The 22,402-nt window shown below is 31.8% G+C and overlaps 2 protein-coding genes across 4 annotated transcripts in view; one reads left to right on the top strand and one right to left on the bottom strand.

The window, feature by feature from the left end:
* LOC140672619 (midasin) overlaps positions 1–22,402 on the top strand; it is a 96,833-nt gene that overhangs the window by 22,105 nt on the left and 52,326 nt on the right. The window lies entirely within an intron of this gene.
* LOC140672623 (uncharacterized) overlaps positions 1–22,402 on the bottom strand; it is a 44,668-nt gene that overhangs the window by 9,376 nt on the left and 12,890 nt on the right. Inside the window, exon 2 of one of the 3 annotated variants that reach the window (XM_072904917.1) lies at positions 16,117–16,533. The exons of 1 other annotated variant lie outside the window; for it this stretch is intronic. In XM_072904917.1, the coding sequence (XP_072761018.1) occupies positions 16,117–16,126 (10 nt within the window). In that variant the 5' untranslated portion in view covers positions 16,127–16,533. Of the gene's footprint in view, positions 1–12,954; positions 14,056–16,116; positions 16,534–22,402 lie in introns of those variants that run through there. One more of the 3 variants, XM_072904918.1, reaches the window with a different exon arrangement.

Here is a 22,402-nt window from a genome sequence, read left to right on the forward strand (position 1 = left end):
ATCTGAAACATACACAATATGTGTCGGAACCATTTTTCTTTATCTATAGATTCTTGACTTTCTTTTGTGCTTGCCGATTGTTAAAAATATCACGATATGTAAAATTAAATTGAAAACAAAAAATTTATCTTTAGCTTACTAGCAGCTTCTCACGAATTAAGCTTTTATTTTTTCAAATAGATATGAAACTTTTTATTAAAATTTAGGTTACACACGTGTAATATGAAAATTTCAGTAAAATACATGGGTTAAAAGAGAACCTCTTTTATCGTCTAACGAATGTTCGCCAATGTATATTTCAAGAGGCATTGCTTTAGAGTGCTTACCGTGAAATCATGTACCTTTCTCCTTGCCTTTAGGCAAAATCACTCGGTTACGCGTTTACCAGAATAAATACGCGTTGAGTTCGAAGCGTTTGGTTGTTTTCGTGTATACACGACCCATATTTCCAACTCGTGACCCATGTTTCCGAAAGAGATGCCACGAGAAATGTTAACCGCGAGAGAGAGAGAGAGAGAGAGAGAGAGAGAGAGAGAGAGAGAGAGAGAGAGAGAGAGAGAGAGAGAGAGAGAGAGAAAGAGTGAAAGAGGACGAGCGATCAAAAACAACTCCAACTTTATTCGACCTGTAAAAACTCGGTCGCCGCGCCAGGCTCGAGTGACTGTAGTACCTATCAATGTATAGCTAAATCAGCGAAATTAATCGGCATCCGATACGAACTAATTCGATTTTAGGCAGCTGCAGTTAATTGCGTTAGGAAGCACGAGAATAAAAAGAGAAAATATCCTGTCGCCTGTGTTGACGCTCGCGCTTTGTCATGGTCTCATCTACGGTTACAAGATTTTCTTTAATTCAGCACTTTAAATTGAAACTCGCTCAAGAAACTCCTTCGTCCGTTGCGAGGTTGATTCTTGCATTTTTTTTGCATTTTTGCAAGCCAATTATTTTGAGATGTAATTATTATCTCAACTGTTTTAGCTGTAAATATTGCTTATTGGTTTTAGAAGAAGCAAAAGTTTTATGGCAAACTTTTTTTTAGTTTTACAATATAAATTAACCTTAATGTGAAATTATTAATTAGTATTAATAAGAAATTTAAATATGAGATGAATAAAGTTGCTTTGTTAATCTTATGATAATTTAAATATTTACTTTCAGAAATTGCGATACAAAAGTAGTTACTATACAAAATTGTTATAAATTAAAATTAGACAAGTAATAATATTATGGAGGGGAGAAGACAAATATAAATAATTTCTTTAACAAGAAATTATAAAATTAGCTTTGTTTATTTTCGTATAAATACAATAAAAGCGAGTATTTTTCATTAATTTCATAACTGTCAGTCATCGAAGCTTCATCATCGATCTTTCGAAAACTTCTTTTGACGTCATTACTTCTTCAACTTTAGAACGATTGAAAGTTGGCAATCAGCCGTTGCAAGTCTTTTCTCTTGGATAAAGATCGCGGCAAAAAGTTACTGGTCGAAGTCAAAAAGAAAAATCACTCGAAAGTATACTACTACTGCTCTTTTATATCCGTCAAATTTCGATCGATTTGAAACTGTGAGCGAATTGATATTATTATTTTTGAATTGCTAACTAGTTCTCTTATATAGATCCTTATAGATCAATTGTAAGATTCTCTACAATATCATAGAGCACGAAAGATGAGGCTAAAAATTAACGTTTCGAAAATGATTGAAGTGCCTCTTATACTTTTAATCGAGGCAATTGCGCTTTGAAATAAAGTACGCTCAGTCAATTTTGTTAATTAGTACATTAATTAAATTTATGCTACAGAAAACTAAAAGAAATATAGTACTTCTTTTTATGTTATAAAACATAACTTTGTACAAAAATAAATTTACACACACATATGTATATAATTCGCTTTTAAAACTATTCGCTTATAAAAATTTATATAATAATATATCAGATATCAGATTTCTTTTTAAAATAATCTGGCTAACTAGAAATGATAATTCGACGTAAAATAACACGCTGTTGAAAAAAAAGTTCGAAGGGAAGAAATGTCTTGGATTAAATCGCGACGAATAATTTGTGTTTTCTGACGTGATTTTTCTCTTTGGCCGTCCCACAAATCGTAAATTCCCATCTGTTCAAGAGTTTTTATCGAGTCGCGTCCAGAAGGCACCGGAAGGAAATCTCATGCATATTCACGCGGAGATGACATAATTCAATTTTAGGGCCGCGGTACATCAGCAACGAGGCTCTCTCCCTCTAACTACCTCACAATTAACCTGCTGGTAATTCGTACCGCTGCAGGCTAGGCTCTTTGCCCTGCCGTCCGAACGTTCAAAATGACTTTTCGCGTGTTTCAAAACTTAAATGTGTATTCAGCTGGTTTCAGAACGAAGTTATTTCTCAGGGGAAAGTTTCTTCCCGCGGCGTTTTCCGTTTCGTCTTCACGAGTTTTACTATGGTTATTTCTGAGCAACATGACGGTATACGTGTGGTACAGGTGGTGTGTTGAAATAATGGGATAGAAAAGAATTCAAAAGCGTATGATTCATGAATTGCTTTCTCCCTACGAAATTCTCTCTTCTTTCTCGAATTTTATTTACGAATAAATATTGCTATTTTTTTATTTGTCTTAGTTACTAAATTTTCTTTCTTAAACTTTCGAGATTTTATTTTTAATATTTGACATAAGCATGGCATTGGAGATATACTACATATTTTCAATCAAGTTAAAATTTATCTTGAGAATCGCTAAATTTTAATCTTCATGAAAAATCGAGAGGATTCTCGCTAATTCATAGTAACGTGAAAGTTGTACAAAGCACAGTAATAAATTTTTCTAAGGCTGGAACGAATATCTAAACTTGCTTTTTTATAAATTCTTGAATGAATATTAATTGTAAATTTGAGTATATCTAATTTTATTCCGACAAACAAAATAACAAAATAAAATTCTCTATAAATTATGCGGATTTAAAAATTTTGAAAGTGTGACAGATTGCTGAATAAATATTATATAAAATAAAATATTATAACGAATGTTTAATAGTATTTAGTTCCTTTGCTGTTTGCATATGCAAATTTTAAAACTAAACTTTGTAATATCTTAATCTGATAGTGTAAGGTATTATCATATGCTTTAATTTTGTACGATGACATCAGATTTAATAATAAACACGATAATTTATTATTTATAATACTTTTTTTGTGTGATTAGATGTAAAAGGCTTTTATGTGGTTATATAACAGGATTTTATATGTTATTTTACATTAAGTTACGTAAATATTGTTGTCCATTCCTATCAAATAGATGTCATTCATATGCAAAGGGTTAATAGATACTTTCGTGTGCAAATAGGATATCGGTAGCTGATACGCATTTACAGGGATAAAGTGGGGCACGTGGATTCTGGTAGAAGCAAATGTAATAGGATTTAAAGCAATCCAATTAGTCGGACCTAAATAAATTCGTTAAGTCTTGACGAGGTTCCAGCATCCTTTCTTTTTTCTCTTTATTTCATCTCACTTGATGTTTCCTCACCTTCGTTTTTCCAATTCTTAAAAACCTCAGTCAACCGTGAGATCACTCTCTTTCTTTCGCTTGAACGAAAACGATAATAACGAACCGAATAATTCGTCAGGCCAATCGAAAACTTGAACCGTAATACAATTTAACGTGTAATAATTTTTACTGATTTTCTATGTACTTGTTCAAAATTGTTCTATCATTTTATTACTAAATTGTTACTTACTTATTTAGTAAATATGACAAACAAAGACAAATAAAATTAAATTATAAATTCTAGAATATTATTTTAACACGTTATATATTATATCACGTTATATGTGATATCATAAAATATCTTGCAACTTTAAGAAAAGCAAAAGAATAGATATTTGCATGGATAACATTTTCTCTCTCGTATCTTCAAATCGCAGCCAGCTGTTTCCATTCTAAAAAAGGTAGTGATTCTGCGGTGATTTTGAATAATTTCGACTTGCAAATACAATATTGATGTTTTAATATGTGGAGAGAAAAAATTATGTAATTATATTATTTATATTAAATCGTTTAATTATATTATTTATACAATGTTCGTTTCTTTAATTTTCAGAACATTTTAGAATTATTATTAGTGTATACAGGGTGTTTGATAATTCGTAAAAAATCTCGTGTACAGGTAGAGCGGATCAAACTGAGCAAAAAAGACTAATTCGTGTGAGTATCAGCACGTGGCGAGAAAAGCCAGCCCGCTGTCATGCGGTTGCTAGTCGCACGCATAGTAACCGTGTGACAGCGAGCTGTCTTTTCGCAGAGCGCTAATACAATATATTGGTGCGAATTGGTCGATATTTTTTAATTAATATCTCAATAATTATTACGAAAATGGCAAAATGGTAAAGGACTTTTTTTGCTCAGTTTGATTCGTTCTATCTGTACACGAGAGATTTTTTGCGAATTACCGGACACCCTGTATATTTACATGAATATAATTATTTTACGAAGACTCTATATTTCTCATATTTCATAACATAAATATGCAAGATTCTCGTTTGTTGAAAATATCGATGTTAAATTTGCACGTAGAAGTAGAAACGCTTGAAGTCGATTGCACTGATGAAGCTGACGATAGAGAGGAGATGGAAATTTCGTCAAGCGGAATCTATATCGCGTATGAAATGTCTAATCTGAAAGGAGATAGCGAATCACTGAGTCATGCTTATCTAGTTCTAGACTGTTGTTGGTGCAATTGAGTCTTACCTACTGTGTTAACTCATCGAGTTCGGACTGTGTTTCGGGTATAATTCGAGAAATGCATCACGCGCGTTCTCCAAGTTTATATCTCGCTGTACACGAGGATGCAACAACCGCCGGAAATTCGTGGCGGATGTGTCACCGCTATTGAAATCATGCGATTGCAAGACACGCTTTGATTATTCAGGTTTCGGGCCCGGCAATCATGTCGCGTGACTAATTAAATTTTGGATGAGAGAGGGTATCTCCTCGCGCACGGAGATCTTATCGAGCGTGCACTGATAATGCGGAACATCATCAAAGATGTTAATTACGTATCCTCACCGCGGCGGTAATTGGATCTTGTGTGTTCGTCGTCGTCGTCTCAGCGGCTGAAAGTGGTCGGTGACGTATTCAAGATCGTTCGTCTTTAAGCGCGTGGCATGATTATTCATGAATGCCGTTTCGGGAATGATTAATTTGTAAACTGCCGTCGCGCCTCTATAATTTGCCGCTTGTCGCGCATAAGACTAAGTGTACTACGTTAAACTAAAATTCGTGAATGATAAATTGCTTACTTATTAAAGTATCGTTAATATTTGTTCGTTTTTTTTTTTTTACTCTGTAACAAGTATAAAAAATGCACATTTATATAACATCTTTAATGTCTTATAGATATATGAATTATTATGCATTAATGTGATAAACAATAATTACTTAAATTAATGTTATAACTGTGCAAACAAAGAATTTAATTAAAACGTTATATGTGAAAGAAAGTTTTTGATAACTGCGTTTTAGAATGTTACAAATATCTTAAGTTCGTGTTTGCTATTTTATAATGGAATTCGGATATAAGTAATCTGATAGGTGTATATATAAGGAACGTAATGTAAAATGAAAACGTACAATATAAATTTGCTGTTGAATTTCGCGTCTTGAACAGTTTGTCAAAATCGTCGATCGATCGTATCAAAAGTCAATTTTGCTAGCATGGCGTTGTGAAGGAGTTGCGCGATATGATTCATCGAATTTTCGCCATCGCTCGTTCATCTTGGCGCATGAACGCGTGAAATCCTAGAAGCCCGATAAAGGAAAGCCGTAATCTTGGTAAAATTTTTTTTTTAACCAAGAAATAATAAATTTATGAAAATATATTGAGAGTGACTTTTTTTCTTGCTTTTGAATAACATGTTTCGCGAGAACAAAGATTTCTTTTTATTTATTTATAAAATAATAAAAAAATCTTTTTATAAATTAAACACGTGATATTTATTTGCAAAACAGGGGAGAGCCTTACATTTGTGAAAGTAATGTTGCTCATCACTTATGTTTACAAGTGCCGTTTTTATTCACTTCTTGTCAAGCAGTAATGCAAACCAATCGATCACCGTCTGTCAACTTTAAGGCGGAAGCCGAGTCTACTTTATCACCGACCCGGACTACTGTAGTCGAATACTGTTATTTCTGAGTTACTTATTAGCCCGAAAACATCGAATTCACAAATCAGAATCAACCATTCAGTGACCCGCCAAGATCCGGTTTGACCCTTAGTAGAAATAGAATCTATGGGCTTTATCAGGTTACTATATAGTTTGGGGGTTACAATCTTGGCAACGTATAAGAATTCACACTATTCGTTCTTTTAAAGTATGTCGTACAGAGAATTTGTTTTTCTATTGCTTAAAGAAACTTTTTCTTGTTTTAAAATTAATGCAACATTAATTTTTCTAAATATGACAGATAAATACATTATATTTTTTATAGTTGAAATAATTAATAGAGCACTATCTCTTACATGTATAAAATCTCTTATATGTATGTAAAAATTTAGAATACATGATTTCCCAAATGATTTTAAACTTTCTCGTTATATTATTTTATTTTATTCTATTTTTTGTCATGTAATATTATAAATTTCTACCAGTTCATACTTTTTTATTTCCGCGTAGGACAATTCAAAGCTTTTTTAATCTGGGTCAGAGAATTAACTTTCTGATTAAAAAAATACTGTTTTGAAATTCATCAATCAATTAATTAAATATGTTATTGAAAAATTACTATATATTAATCGCCTTTTTTCATTGCAGAATCTAATTTGCATCATTATACAATACAAATTAATCTGCTTAGCGTAGTAATCTAACCACAGTATTGCGAGATTAATTCTATTTGCTCATACCACCCTTTACAAATTACATCTCATGTTCCACATTGCTTGCTAAATTGGCAGAAATTGAGATTGAATTTGTAACAGAGGAATAGATAAAATAAATATAAAAAAAAAACTTAGAGAATATCACATTCTTGTACGGCATCAAAGAATGACTGACTGTTATCAACACCAGTATCACTTTTCCTCGCATTTTTCTCAGTAATACGGCGGGAAAATGGAATTTTGAAGGTATAAAAGGCGTTCTCCGACCTTTGTTTAAGACCCTATTTTCCGAGGTCGCGACTATGTGGCTTGCGAAGAATCCATAAAAGCCTCAACACAAAAATTCCCATCGTCTTTGCGGCGTCTCGATGGTCGCATAAACCATCGCTGTGGCTTGCAATAGCTATCGCAATAACTATCACAATAGCTATAGATGGAAGATATTCAATATTTGATCTTGTGCAGGTTGCTTTCATTCAGATTCGGATCGAATTGGTTGTTTGTTTGACAATCAGCTGCTTGCTGAGCACAGAAATTATATCAAATTCTGAACGAAACTATTATAATAAGAGATAACGTATTGCTAAAATATTTTTATATTTTTTGAAAGTTTTTGTCTAAAAAAAATATGTCGCGAATATATTATCTGTAATAATACACAGATACTTATCTACATTCATTTATTTAATCTTATTTTATTTTACCTCATTTGTATGTAAGCGAATAAGAGATACATATTTATTTATTCATATTTTATATTATTTTCATATATAATTTTTCTCTTTTAACAATACATTTCAGAGCAAATTTAGCTGTATTACTCAATATAGAACGTATGCAAAACACGTTAAATGTTTAAAAAAATATTTTCATCATGTATGCAGAGAATATAGATCAGCTCGAAGGTAGACATTAAAATTCAACTGGTCTTTTATCTTTTGCTCTTTTCAATATTCCGTATCTTCGTTGAACGTTTTGTCGAAACTTGAAACATAAACCTGAGGGTTCTTTCTCACCACTCCTAGCCATCCTTCGTCATTGTAATCTTCCCCCTCCCCCCTTATTCCTTCTTCCTCTTTAGATCTCCCACTCGTCCTTCTCACTCGGAATAAAATTTATTCTAACTTTTGAGAAACGAATATTTTATCTCCACGGGTCTCAAAATATTATTCCGACGACTTGAAACGGGGTAATTCCGTGGGAATACATCCGCTTCCTCGAGACTTGCTGGCGAGGCTGACCTGCGGCAATGGGAATTCATTGTCTACCTGTCTGAACGGTGAGTCCTCGCGCACACAAGTCCGAGGTCCAAGGTTTTATTTAAAATTTAAAGGATGGCCGTTAGTAGAAACTGAGTAGCATTTTGCGAAGAGTATGTAACGTGTGGAACGCGCTCTGGTTTTCTTCACATTCTTCTCGCATTCCTTGTGCAAACAGTGACAACAATGCACGCGTTATTACCTCTTGCTTTCAAGCTCGATGCGACACTTCCTTGCGTTTCCTTTTATAAAGCTTGAATATTTAGAAACGGCACATTAATTTTGTATCTCTTCCTCTCTTTCTCTCTCTTTTCCTCGGATAAAAATATAAATCTTTTATATTACAATTAAGAAAATCTTTTATAAAATGTCATACTTAATACGAGTGGAAAAGAATTTTAATTTTCTGTAAACCGGGGATGTATATTATTGAATATAATATAATGTATATTACTTTTATGTTAGTGATACTATTAGTGATTTTTTATATCAAATTCTCAGCGCATGCAAATTTATGTATGCAGATTTTTTTTATCAAGCATCAAAAATGTTTTCATGCATATCTTATGCATATCTTAAATGTATCTATTTTAAATAACCTTATCTGCATATCAAATATTAACAACCTTTCGTCTGACTTTTGAATTGTAATATTTTAAATATTTTTTTAAGTCTTAATTTTTTAGTATTTTTTAAAATTATACTTCTTATAAACAGTCTTTAATTATTTTTGACAGATCTGCGAACATTGCGATTTCGCAAGTGTTAAAGATATATTCAATTAAATTACAAAGTCGGCGATTTAAAATGATAAATGCGAGAGATATCTCTTCTTCGTTTTGTCATACTGATATTTTTTAAAGCCCCAAATTTTCGCGGTGAAAGTTCTTGACGGGAAATTTTTTCTCACGACTAATGATGCAAGATCGACTTTGCGACGAGCGGTTTCCGAGCGTAAATCCGCAATTTCGCGCCGCTTGGACACCTCGTGTTACGGCGTCAAATATTTGCGGAGAACTCACGACCGAGTCGGGGACGACACTCTCCGCGCGACAATTACTCGTCACTGTGGTTACATTGTAAAGCGTTTCCACGCGTTGACGAGGCAAATGGAAACGTGCGAAGTGTTCGTTAACCATCGGCGTGTCTGGTCATGAATGCACAAAGTCCGATAATTATCGCCATAACTTCTCGCCCGTCGTAAACCGATATCGTTTGCGTGATCCCATTGGTCGTGCAGACGTTACGGGAAAAATACGACGGTTTATCATTGCATCACACATCGCGATAAACGTAGTTAAATGTTTTCCCGGTACAGATCGCGACCGTGACGCGATATTTTCTTTCTTATCGAGGTACAAATGGCAACGCGATTAAAAACTGTCACACAATCTATGCTCTGTTTTGTAAGTAATTTTTCATCTTCTTTATCTTACAATCTGTGCTCCAAAACTATGTTTTTTAGTTATAAATTCTTTAACGAATTTGAAGTCTTTATCTTAATAAAAATTTATGATTGTTATTGGCTATTATTTATAAATTAGTTATTAATCCTTAAAATGTATGAAATCTCCAAGTTAGTTAAAATTATTAATAATGATTCATTAGTCATATAAAACGTTAAATGTCTATTGAAGCTATATATTCTTAAATTTAATTAAATTTAATGAAACTTTTATTTCAAAAACTCACGTTAAACTTTCTTGTTAAAAAAATTAATTTTAAATTTGTTAAAAACTATAAATGAAAATAGCAGGAATATCTCTGCAACATTTCGTTTTATTGCATCGAATAATCTCTCCAAGTATATTTCATGCGGAAGAAATATTTTAGTAACTACTTTTTGTCGAATAGAACAAAATATTTTCAGCGTCTAGTACATTCAGTTTCATTTACAATGCTTTCTGCGAGTATACTATTCTCTCTTTGCACCTTAGTTAGGTAAAAGAATAGATAATTATCGTCAATGAGAACATTGATACCTTTATGAATTACTATAAATTACTATAAATTAAAAAATTTTTGTCTTTTTGGGAATATAAGTAAGATTCTTATTTTTTATATATTACTAAATATCATACATTTATTGTCTTAATATAATTATTACAAAGAAAATTTTAATTTTCTTTAATTAAATAAGTTTTATTGTTAAAATGTATATTATGAATTGTTATTTATTTTAACCAAAGATAAGATTAATATAGCTTTTCTTTAACGTTAGACATATCGGATCAAATATGCATAACGGATTCAAAACCATGTGCATATTTTATTCATATCAGTCTAAGTGTGAAATCGAATTACGCGAGCCTTTTGCTTTGCATCTCTACATTAAATCTACAATCATCCCGATCGCAGTTAAGGGAGCAAATAAGACTTGTACAGACGCAGTTTAATGTTAATAAAATAATTTTAGGCAATATTTAATTATTATTGGACATTTTATTAAAATTTACTTTATATAAAAAAAAATTCTATTTTGTTTGTGATATAAAGAAGATAATATAAAAAAGATAAAGATAACATTGTCTTTATATTATTTGCGGGGCATTCTATATTCTTTTATTTAAATTGAAATAATTATTCATTACCTTTGAATTATTCTTATTCTTCAATTATTATTATATAAAACGCAAAATCGATGTTAATCAATGTAATTATTTAATATAAAGAAATCTAATAATTACATAATTGTATGTATTGAAAGAACATATACGTTCACACTAATTTATTAATGCTCATGAGATAATAATTAAAAATCTAATATGGATTTGTATACATTATAAAATGTAAGAACATGCTAATATTCGCTTCTTCCTTCGTTTAATCTTGGCCTATATCCAAGGTTGGTGTTCCAGAACGGATCTAATGTTCCGTGGGGAATGGGACGAGTAGAATGGTTAATGCAGGAACGATAATCTGCGCACCATTGCCTCCCACGGTCTGTAAGTTCGTTCACTTTTGCGGAAAGCCACCAGAATTTCGTTACTCGTGCGCGAATAAATTTGCATCATAAAGAAATGTCAGTATGATTTATTCTATTTACGAAAAATTGTAAAGTGCTACAAGGAAGATACATTACGAAATATATATTATATCAGCATAGGATGAACATATATCTAATAAATGATATATTTATGGTTCTTACTAACTGGTAACTTCTGTCAAAAATTATTACGTAACTCCTAAATCAAAATATATATTTTATGTAGAAATGTATACTTGACGTTAATAGTAAACACATGTACGTAATATTATTTAGATGTCATTAGATTAGATAATGCTATGTAAAACCTAGGGGGATTTTTTTTATTTCTTAACCATTCGAAAAACTTTTACGACTGAGTAATCTAACTGGATCATTAAGATTATACTCTTATCTCAGACCCGCAAAATTGGGTTACCCAAATGGCCATTTTTCAGACGGAATTCCCTCGAGTCATAGATTGTGCGATTTACTGAACCTACAAAGTATAAACAAGCTATTTTTCTTCAAGTCAGAGATTCCGCGAAATTTTTTTTTAATCTCCGACGAGATTACCGCAGCATGTATTGATTTAAGGAAAAGAAAAAAGAATGCCCAATGACAATTACGATGTATCGAATCGTCGATACGAGGCGGATGTCGCGATATAATAAATTTTCACTACCCGTTAGCAATGGACACTCATGTAACTCGTTAAAATACGTCTCACACATAGAAAAACAGAGTGGTATAACTTTATTAGTATGAGTGTTTCAACGTGATAACGACGTAATCGGTGTAACCCAATTTGCAAATGTGCGAAAATATCGAAACAGTCGATAAAAGTTGACAATAAATTGATCTCTATTACATGTAGATACTAGATCCAAATTAAATTGTTTTAAGCTTTAACTTATTCCTGCTCTCTTCAACCCTTGTTAAATAAATTTTTATAAAATTACACTTTTTCTTGTCGACTACCTCGATTAAATAATAAGATATCTATTTATATTTAACGAAATATAGTTTGATGCCTTTAAAGAATTTTCGAGTTTGCATTAAATAATAAAATCTTAGAAACGTATAAAAACTCCGACATGAACAAAAAACTAAGTAATTGGGAATACTAATTTTCCACGCGCGACTTTTCCTTCATATTCTAAAATCGGAATCGCATTACGTTGCAAAAGCAATTTCAAGATTAAAGCTACACTACTTCCGTTTTCGCCGTGAGCGACAGAAAATAAAAGGATGCAAGAAATGATAGAGTGAAACGCGGTTTTACAGTTTTCTGAACATGTTACATTCGAGATTACAATTTTCATCATAATTTACAAATTTTGTCTAAATGTTATTTTTTAAATTCTCTTTATATAACTTCACGGACAATTCTGAATATACATTGCATGTAGTTACGCATGGTTGCGCTGTAACTTTTCCTCGCCTCTTTTAGTTTTAATTGCGTCCGCAGAAAATTTTTTCGACTACTTGCATATTAAGCGCGAATTATCTCACTAGAAATATCATAAAAAACTTTTAAGATTATGATTATGATACGTTTATATGTATCATGTTTAATTTAGAAAATAGAGTTGTAAAAAATAAAATGGATGCAGCAAAGCACAATTTCACTTCTTTGAAGCAATTATTTCAGAAAATATGCTTTTAAAGAAATAACGATTTATTAGAATATTTTCTAGTGCTGGAAGTTTAAAATTTTTATAAAAATTGCAATATAAAATTATTTTGTAAGAAACAATTGTATATTTTTTAAAGTTTTAGTTTATCGAGAGTTAGTAACAGATTTCACTTTAGTGTGTTACATATATATATAGTAGGCAACTTCCACTTACATAGAAGCACTAAAACCCTCGAACAATAACCGACGATTTTGCTCAATATGTGCTTTCGCGGAAGATCTTTAGGAGATGGGCGAATTTCCAGTTACAAAGATATCATCATCACTCGAGCCTTCGGATAAAAATAGATTTATTTGTGAAATTGTCTTTTCTTCTCTCGACACGCACACTGTGTACATCGAAGCGAAATTATATTATATATTCCTGGGGAGAAACGAAATATATCGCGACAGGAGTGGTCCATATTCCATGTGATACTCTCGGCTTTTACGTAGAAGATACAATTTTCGCGGATGCTTGCCATGATAAAATAAGCGCGAGCATACGGGATTTTCATTTTCCCTGCATCGGATTTTCATCTCGAATATTTCTCCAATTTCAGTCTGTCGCGAGTTTCCTTCGTTTTTGAAAATATAAAAAAGTTAAGATATATATATATATTTTTTATTTTTTTGTAAAAATATTATATCTTATTTCGGACACAACGCAAACACCATAAACGAGTGAATAAAAACATTATATTCTTATTATTTATCGCTACTAATCGCTTACTGCAAATGGTCCATTTTGTTGATTGCTCCTGTTCATGTGCGCGTATCATGCATATTGCGTATCTGGTATTCCAGTTTTAAGCTGTTCTATAGAGATGTGGCATAATGTCGCACTGCATGCTGCATATGCTTTCATATTGCATGCTTACGGTAAATATCACGATGCGAGAAACGAGTCATGATTGCCACTTCCCTTTCCCGCCTCCCTCACTTTCCCTTCCATTTCTCCGATAATTCTCTATAGCCTACGATGGGAATGGCATTTAATTATCAATTTTTCTATTTTTTTTCCTTCACGTGCTATTACTGTGTTAAGAGAGCTCGAATATTCTGACCTTTTAATTTAGAGCAATATCTTATAATTAATTCTGCTACGTGGTTCAGAAAACTTTTTTATTGCATTGGCAAAAGTTTAAGGTTTAATTCAAGTTCCATCCTTTAATCAGTTTTGTCTTTATCATAGAAGGAAACATAAATATACCAATTATTCTTAATCAAATTTTCATTGTGATGAAAATTGGAATTAGATTTAACTTCTAGTATAATGCACCATTTAATTTTCATGATTATGACCGAAGAAAATTTGTGAAATAAATTGAAATGAATAATGAAGAAATAAATAAGTCATAAATAAATACATCAGTTATTTTAACTTGTGGTTGGATAATAATTCCAATAAATTAAATTTAAATTTAACTTTCAATTTATTATACCACTTAATGCCAAAGTATAGCAAGGCGTGTTCGTTAAGTTAATAAACACATTGTTGACATTGTAATCAATCCTTTTACGTATAAAAGAGCTATCTCAATCAAGTAATTGCGTCTAAAACTTATCCACAATAGAAGATTAAAATGATAGTAATACTTTCTGGATACCTGTCATATAAGTAAGTGAGAAGTGGTGATAACAAATTTTCTGTAAATAATTGAAAATCATTCAGATAAAAATTGAAATGAAAACTAACACGCAGCTCTAATAATCCATATCTATACGAAACATGCACACCGCTTATATTGCAATATTGTTTACATCGAGAAAAATATATATTCATAGAAAAAAGGCAAAGCTATTCCCGGCGAAAATCGAAGGATGTTCGCCGAAATTGACAGATCGACTATTTTCTTCCATTTTTACGCCACGCTTTCTGAGAAAGACGATTGCATCTCTAGCGATTCAAAGATGTAGGTAGATTGGTTGGGGGTCACGTAACTAAATAAGCTTATTGCGACTTCATGAATGCCTCGAATATTTAAGAACTCTTTAGAAGAACGATTTAAATGCAACATTGAAAAAAAGCGCAATATTTGGAAGAGAATTATAATAAAAAGTTTAATTTTGCCGTGACAGATAGAATGAAAAATATTTTAACTTTATATAATATTTTAGCAAAAGAAGATTTATTTTAATAAACTTTGAGGAATATGTTTTTACTAAATATATATATTTTTTTTTAAACTTTGAGAAATACAATTTTAAACAATATTTTAACAATATAGATAAAGGTAATTGATTGATGTAGAGATTTTTTAATTTTCTGATGTTTGTGAAATCGTTTAGATGTCGTATTAATTTTCTCTTTATCGCGATATCGTTGACATGTTACATATCTCCTACACGTTGCTAAATTTGCAATGCACGATGTGTGTCTAATGGATACTAACTATGGATACTATGTTCGCCAGCAATTATACCGATAACTGTCAAGAGGAAAACCATATGATAATGAATTATGCGCCATCAAGGGTTGTGTAAGATATATTACGTAGCAGAATTATATGTGCATATGTAATAAAGTCGTCGCTTGTGAAAATTTCTAAATTTTTGATGAATAATATAAGAGAAAAGATTTGCTGTGATAAGATGCTTATTTCTTTCAAATATAATTAAAACTTTTTGCATCACTTACAGAAACAATAAAAAGAATTAGCTTAATAAAAATTAGTTAAATTGTACTATAATTGAATAAGAATTAATGCAGCAATTAACGAATTACGGTGTAACAAGTCTAATTACCATTGTCATCGCATTCCTTGTTCTAAACTACTGGAAGAAAATTAATGCAATAATATTTTCTTTATAATAATATCAAAGAAATATAGTATTGTCATTCTATAGAGAGGAAGATGCAAGCATAAATTGATTACGGTGTTGCGGTCTAGGAGTGCGAGTGCATTAGAAACCCAAGTAGAAACAGCTGAGTCGAGTCAGACCGTACGGGAATTGACGCGACTCGATGCCGGCGAGGCAATGAAAAAATTTGCGCGCTACAGGGCGTGGATTAATTAGAAACTATACGTGGGTCTAAGGTGAGAGTCAAGCAGAGTGGCATTTAACCACGCGGCGTGAGAGCTAACGGGAACAGCTGAGCGCGTACTGGATTACGGATATCGATCGCGCGCGGTCACAAAGCGCTACTCGCGCGAATGCTCTTTGACGCGAGAAGCAAAAGAGAAGTTTAATTTCTAGGCGTGAGTCCCCGCTGTTATTAATACGTGAAGGCGCGTTACCGTTTTGCTCTTCTCCTCCCTCCTTTTGCCCTCAATAATCGTGCATTGTGCATTGCTGTGAGTGCTTAATTCGCTCACATTCCACTTTCACTTACCGGCGGCCATTTCGTCTCTTCTGCTCTCTTCTTGCCTGGCGATTTTTTTTTTTTGCCTTCCTCGCAGCGCAGCTTCCTCTTTCTTTCTCCTTATTCTCAGTTCGCTTTACTCTTCACCGAGCACCTTTGTGTTTAATTGGCCCGCCGAGGATGACCCCGGGCAGCACTCGATGATGCGCAAAATGCTTTTTCTTGATCCGTCGTCCTTTCGTGCGAGAGATGCGTCATCCTTTCCATCCGCTGTCACTTTTGCAGACGCGTCTCTATGACGGATATTGCGTTTTCCGATCATCGATATCGTCTCGTTAATCATCGACGTCTTGTTAAACTGTGCAGGCAATTTTTGCCTGCCGTACGCGTCGCTTCTTTTAGGAGCACGTGACGAATCGTCTAAATGTACCAGAAGGAACTGCAGATCTGCAGATAAAGAGTCCGTGACAAATGATACTTTGTCGAATAAAGACAGCTGATGCTTTAATATTCTTATTCTTCCATGTATAAATATAAATTTGATGAGAAAAATACATACATGACTGCATAATTTATTTGACATAAGATAATGTGAAAAAGATATTAGTTGTAGTTTTTAAATATCGGGGACTTATAAATAACAATTTATCTCGCCTGTATTTATGCGCACCTTTGCAAAAATTTAGAATGAAAGTGGATAAAAATTTTCCGGAGGACGATTCGAGAGATGATTGTCCTGTGGAATTCGACGTGTCACGGAAAAAGAGAGTCCACTAGCTGACGTGTCAGAAATATCGTCGCAACGAACGCATCCGGTAGCATGAAATCTCGTGAAATTCTGGGGCGAGATTCCGGGTTAATGAAGGTGTGTAACGTGGCATGAAATTATTTCTGTGCGAGTTGTTAATCGAATCAAATCGTCGACACGAAGCCGCGGGCGTTTTTCAATTTCGAGATTAGCTCTTACAAACCAGAAAGATAGGTTTTGAACGATGGATCATATGCGATTACATTATTTCGAAATACTTGATAGTTTTTGTCCTTTTAATTAAACGTCATTCTCAAAAAATAATTTTTTTTTATTTATATAAATTAATAATAATCACAATCTATATCGTTCACATAGTGCAATTAATTCGTAGAATAATCTTTTTTAGAAAAATATTGTCAATTAAAAGTATTTGTTTCGGAGATGATAATAATAGTATTAAAGAATTATGCGATATTCGTTGTAATATTGTGCTTAATGATTCTTATAACGAGGAACTTTCACGGGATAAAATAATGGATGGGACATCGGATTATTCGTTTTACGAGATTGTTGATAATAGAGTGATTTATTGTTTGAATTTACTCATATTTACGGCATTTACTTTAATCTTTTGCATGTAATAAATCTTAGTGAACGTAAATCAAAAAGTTTGCTAGATATCCGCGAGACAATTGTTGATAATTATAAGGGATGTTATAAAATAGACATACACAATATACGTGCTGACTATGATTAATCGTAAGAAAATACATATATTCACACATGACAAAAATATGTGCGACATCAGATATTGTTATTTCAGAAGTAAAATTTTTTAATTTATTAATTGAATATCATACTAATACATAGAAAATAAAAAGTTTATTTTATATAGCATAAAATCGTCTGGAAATGACACATCGAACCACGACCAAAATAACGCAAATAAATTGAATATAATAATATTTGTTACCATCAAATGTTGTGTAATTTTATTATCATGAAATGTTAAATACACCGACTACAGTCAAGTATATTTAATTTTAAAATGCAAATATTTGCTTGACCACAGTAATCGCTCGCGGAAAACTGAAGCTTTAATTAACAAATAATTAAAGATCAAATGCTCTTAATTATTTTTGTTTCCCAAGGAAGAGACGCGAATTATTTGAATTGGAAATCGACGTACGTATCTCTCGTTCGGAATATTTTAAAGGTTGATCTCCCCAGGGTTGTAAAGTCTCTTTGAGAAGAATTCTTATAAAGCTGCGGATAATGTTGAGTTTGCGCATCTTTCAGATCTGGTTAATAATAAATTACTTCTTGTAGTGATGTGCATGTACCAGTCTAAGAAAGAATACTATTTTTGTATTATATTATAAAACACAGACTTGCAATTGTTACTCAAAGAGTTTTAATAAATCAGAAAAAACAGCGAAATTTATAAACGAAAAATTACTCGGCAATGTTATATTTTTTATTATTATCATGTTGATATCGATGATGAAATTAAGACACTGTTTTGACAATAATAAACGCTTTCCAAAATTTCGGTTATTATATTTTCTGTCAAATCAGGCATATTCATGAATTTGTGAATATCAATGTGTACATGTAAACAGTGAAAATTTATCACGGGATGGTTTAGCAAGTTCAGCGGTTTTAATAATGTAATACACAAATAAATTCACGTTTTCCCGGAAACTGTATTTCGGGACTGCTAATGTCGTGAATATGGAAATGTTATTACGCGTGGTTTCACAGCGAGGAACATTCCGTAAAGAGACGAAATTTCGTGATATTGTATCCGAGATCTTACCGTTATTAAATATGTATACTGAATAATCAGTGTCGACTACGTATCGCAAAAAATTATATGATGCCAGAGTTACTTTGGAAAGAACTTTGAAATTAATTCTTATTTAAAAAGAGAACTTAGATATTTTTTTAATTGTCAATTTAATATGAGATTTTTTATTTATATAATTATTTGATATTAAATATTTCAGAATAAATATCATTCTATTAATTTATAAATTTCTTGATATATTAAAAAATATATAAATATTCTCGAATTACAAATGATTAAAAATTAAAAAATTTTGATGAATTAAATTTCTAAGACAATAAAAGTTTAATCTTTATTTAGTAATAAAAGATGAATTTTAATTTAGAAGAATCTTACATTAACATTTAATCGCGAACATATTTAATGTGACTTTTATATTCATGTATTTTTTAGATCACTCTATAAATTACATTTAGAATATGATACTGAAATAATCAGTCATTACCTTGTAACATATTTGAAAGTCATTTACTATTTCTGACTAATTGATGATATGCGTACATACGTGAATATTATATGAATGTATCAAGTATGTTCCGTGCGAGAACTTTATATCATGGGGACCAAAATTAATTCAAAATTTTCGAGTTACACAACTATGGCACATTTAGCAACATAATATGTAGTATAATAAAGAGATTTTTTTATGAAACAAAATATTAAAAATACTTGATTAATAAAAATAAAATAAAGTAGTTAAAAAAAGGAAATTTTTGCAACAATTTTTAAGTTTGCATTATTAGATGAATTTTCATGGTTAGTTTTATTATACGTGATAACGATTTACACGTAAAATACTAATGACGATTATTAATATCTTTAATTAACATATGAATCACTCTTAGAGACGAATGCTGTACTAATTGAAAGTTGAGAAAAATACAAAGAAAGAGAGAGAGAGAGAGAGAGAAGTGATTAACTGCCTCGACTTTATTTTTTTTTTTTTTTTTTTTCATTATGGCAGATAACGGAGTTTACGAATGTTTTACGTTTGTTCTCTAACATATTTTGCAGTTGGTGCATTCCTACATGACACAAAGTTTACGTAAGAGAGCCATTATTCTAATATTTAGGAGAAAATTTTATCTTCTGTGAACAGAGACAGGTTGTCGCGAAATTTCTTCTACTTTAAAGCCATCCGACTTTTTACGGCGGTGAATAAATATTAGAAAAGCTAATTTTTTTATAATACACTTTTCTCGCATTAGAAAACTTTTGAAAGTGAATTATTTTCGCGTATTTGCTACGTAATATTTCATTGACATTGTCAAGACTTTACGTATTCTATGGAAATTTGTTGAAACCGATATAAAATATTAAAGAATTGAATGAGACGACAAATCTATCGTATTTTTTATTTCATCTTTTCAAAAGTTGTTCGATAAGATATCAATTCTTTAAAATATGAAATTGAAATATAAATATATTAATTATTTAATTCTCCTCTTCAATAATGCTAGAAATTTCTTACTATATAAGATGAATTATTAAATCTAGCGAGGATACACAATACAAAGTTACATGTTACAAAAAGAAAATCAAAATCTGGCTGTTCCACATCTATTATTAGCCAGTCAATAACTTTCGCGAACCGACTCTATGGGATCTTTCGATTTCAAGTTTCTTTCTTCTTTCTGGATAAAAAAATCATATGAAAAACTTTGGAAACGCCTGGGCGAATCATTGTCGGCTATATCGACTTTTCGTTCGGAGGGTTTTGTGGAATATGACCGGGATAAATCTCAAGGGGATAACCGGATAGCGACGAGCCGGTTTCATATCCCGGTCAATCTGACGGTGGAGGTACAGCTCTCCCATTCATTATTGCCGTTAATCGATTCATTCTCGACTCGTTGCTCATTCATCACAATTGGCTTAACGTCCTTTGTCGACGTGCGTTTATCGCGAATTATTGTATCGGCAATATTAACATTTTGCAACACCAGCAGATCAACGTACATAGATATCAGCGGTGTCATTACTTGTCGAATGAATAGTTTATTTTAATAGCGACTATTCTCATTGACCTATGTATTTCGGAATATATATTATATATGTTATGTAATAATAAATGAATAGTCGAGTCGTTTATCTACTAAATACGTGAAATTGACTTACATTCCTGGCTTTAATACGACTGATTAATTTGCGCTAACACGCCGTAATACCGTAAAACCATAATTCTCTCTTCTCCATTGCACTGTAATTACTTCAATGAAAGGAGATAATGAGAATTATATTTACGACTGACAATGAGAGTAATTAATCCCGAAAATATGATTGTGAAATTCTGCTCATGTATTTTATGAGAATTGCATCAAACAGAAAATAAGTTGCGCGAGTTATTATTAAAACATTAGGTTTTTTTAAATAATATAATACATATGTTTTTAATTAAATTATATTTTACACCTTGAACGCGCGAATATAATATCTCCGGCACGCGCACGTGACTTGAATATCGGACGACGGACGGATTGACAGGTATCGACTCTCCTCGAGTCAAGCGCTTCTTCGTAGTGCTTTCGGGTACCAAGTGTTCGTATATACTTCCACACGCGTTTAACTATGACACAGCTGACAAGCTATTTGTCCATGCGTACCATTCATGTCTCACGCACTCGTTGGTGTTCCATCAACGCGGAATGATTCTCATTTCCCGCGAACACAACGCAATAAGTACACCAGCTAATAGAATATTGATTTTGTCGTAACACAATCAAGTCCTATCTATCCAGCTTGGCGTCTCGGATAATTTTCGTTTATAGCACGTATAATCCGGAACTAATACAATATTTGCTTCCATCGATTCATAATTGTATGAAACAAGCAACGTTATATTCGCTGATAATATTATTATATATTTTAGGCATATTTTTTCCGATTCTATCAATTTGACAGGCTGAAATTATATTGTTATATATCGTCAAAACGTTTGACGCATGCTAAAATTAAAGAGAAAAGATTTTATTCAAATAAAAAAATATCATAGTGGAAACAGCTGTGTTTAAAAAAAAAAAGTCAAATGTACTTTAATGCAGCAATAGTTATAGACAGCAATTAGTTGGGCTCTCTTCTGTTATTGGATTTTACTTTTATTGAAAATTTGAAGTGTTATTTTCTCTTGTAGTATAAAAGACGGTGAGAGATTGTCTTCCTTCTTTTCTCTCTTTCTCTTTTTTTTTTTAATTTCCCGTTTTCTTTATTGTGTAAATATCATGTAACAAAGCATATTAATTTTTCAAAATCCATATATTACTCTCCATTTATTTCCTCTTCTTGTTCAAGAAAATATATATCTCATCGTAATCTTGAAACGCGATCATTAACTTCTCATCGAGCAGTATAGTTTTACGCGAAGTTAACGAGATATCGTGATCATTCTAGGGCAAACTAATCTATGTCTGTCTGCAAAGTTTCATACTTCACTCGTTATTGTATCTATGGTATGGTTATGGAAAATTAAATAATATAATTATTATAAGATACAGTTTTATAGAGTTATTATAGAGATACAGTTTTATCAATTAATATTTTTTTATAATTAAAAAAATATAACTTGTCTCATGTTTATAAAATGTTAAATACAAAAGTTTTATGGCAAATTAATCATTACTGGATTGTCTTTATTATTATTGAGATAGAACGGGATTTTCAAATAAACATAAATGCGACTTTTCGTATATTTTCGGAAATATTGAAAAACCATAAAGCAA

The sequence above is a fragment of the Anoplolepis gracilipes genome, chromosome 13 (assembly GCF_047496725.1).
Source record: "Anoplolepis gracilipes chromosome 13, ASM4749672v1, whole genome shotgun sequence".
In the NCBI taxonomy this organism is placed as follows: Eukaryota; Metazoa; Arthropoda; class Insecta; order Hymenoptera; family Formicidae; genus Anoplolepis; species Anoplolepis gracilipes.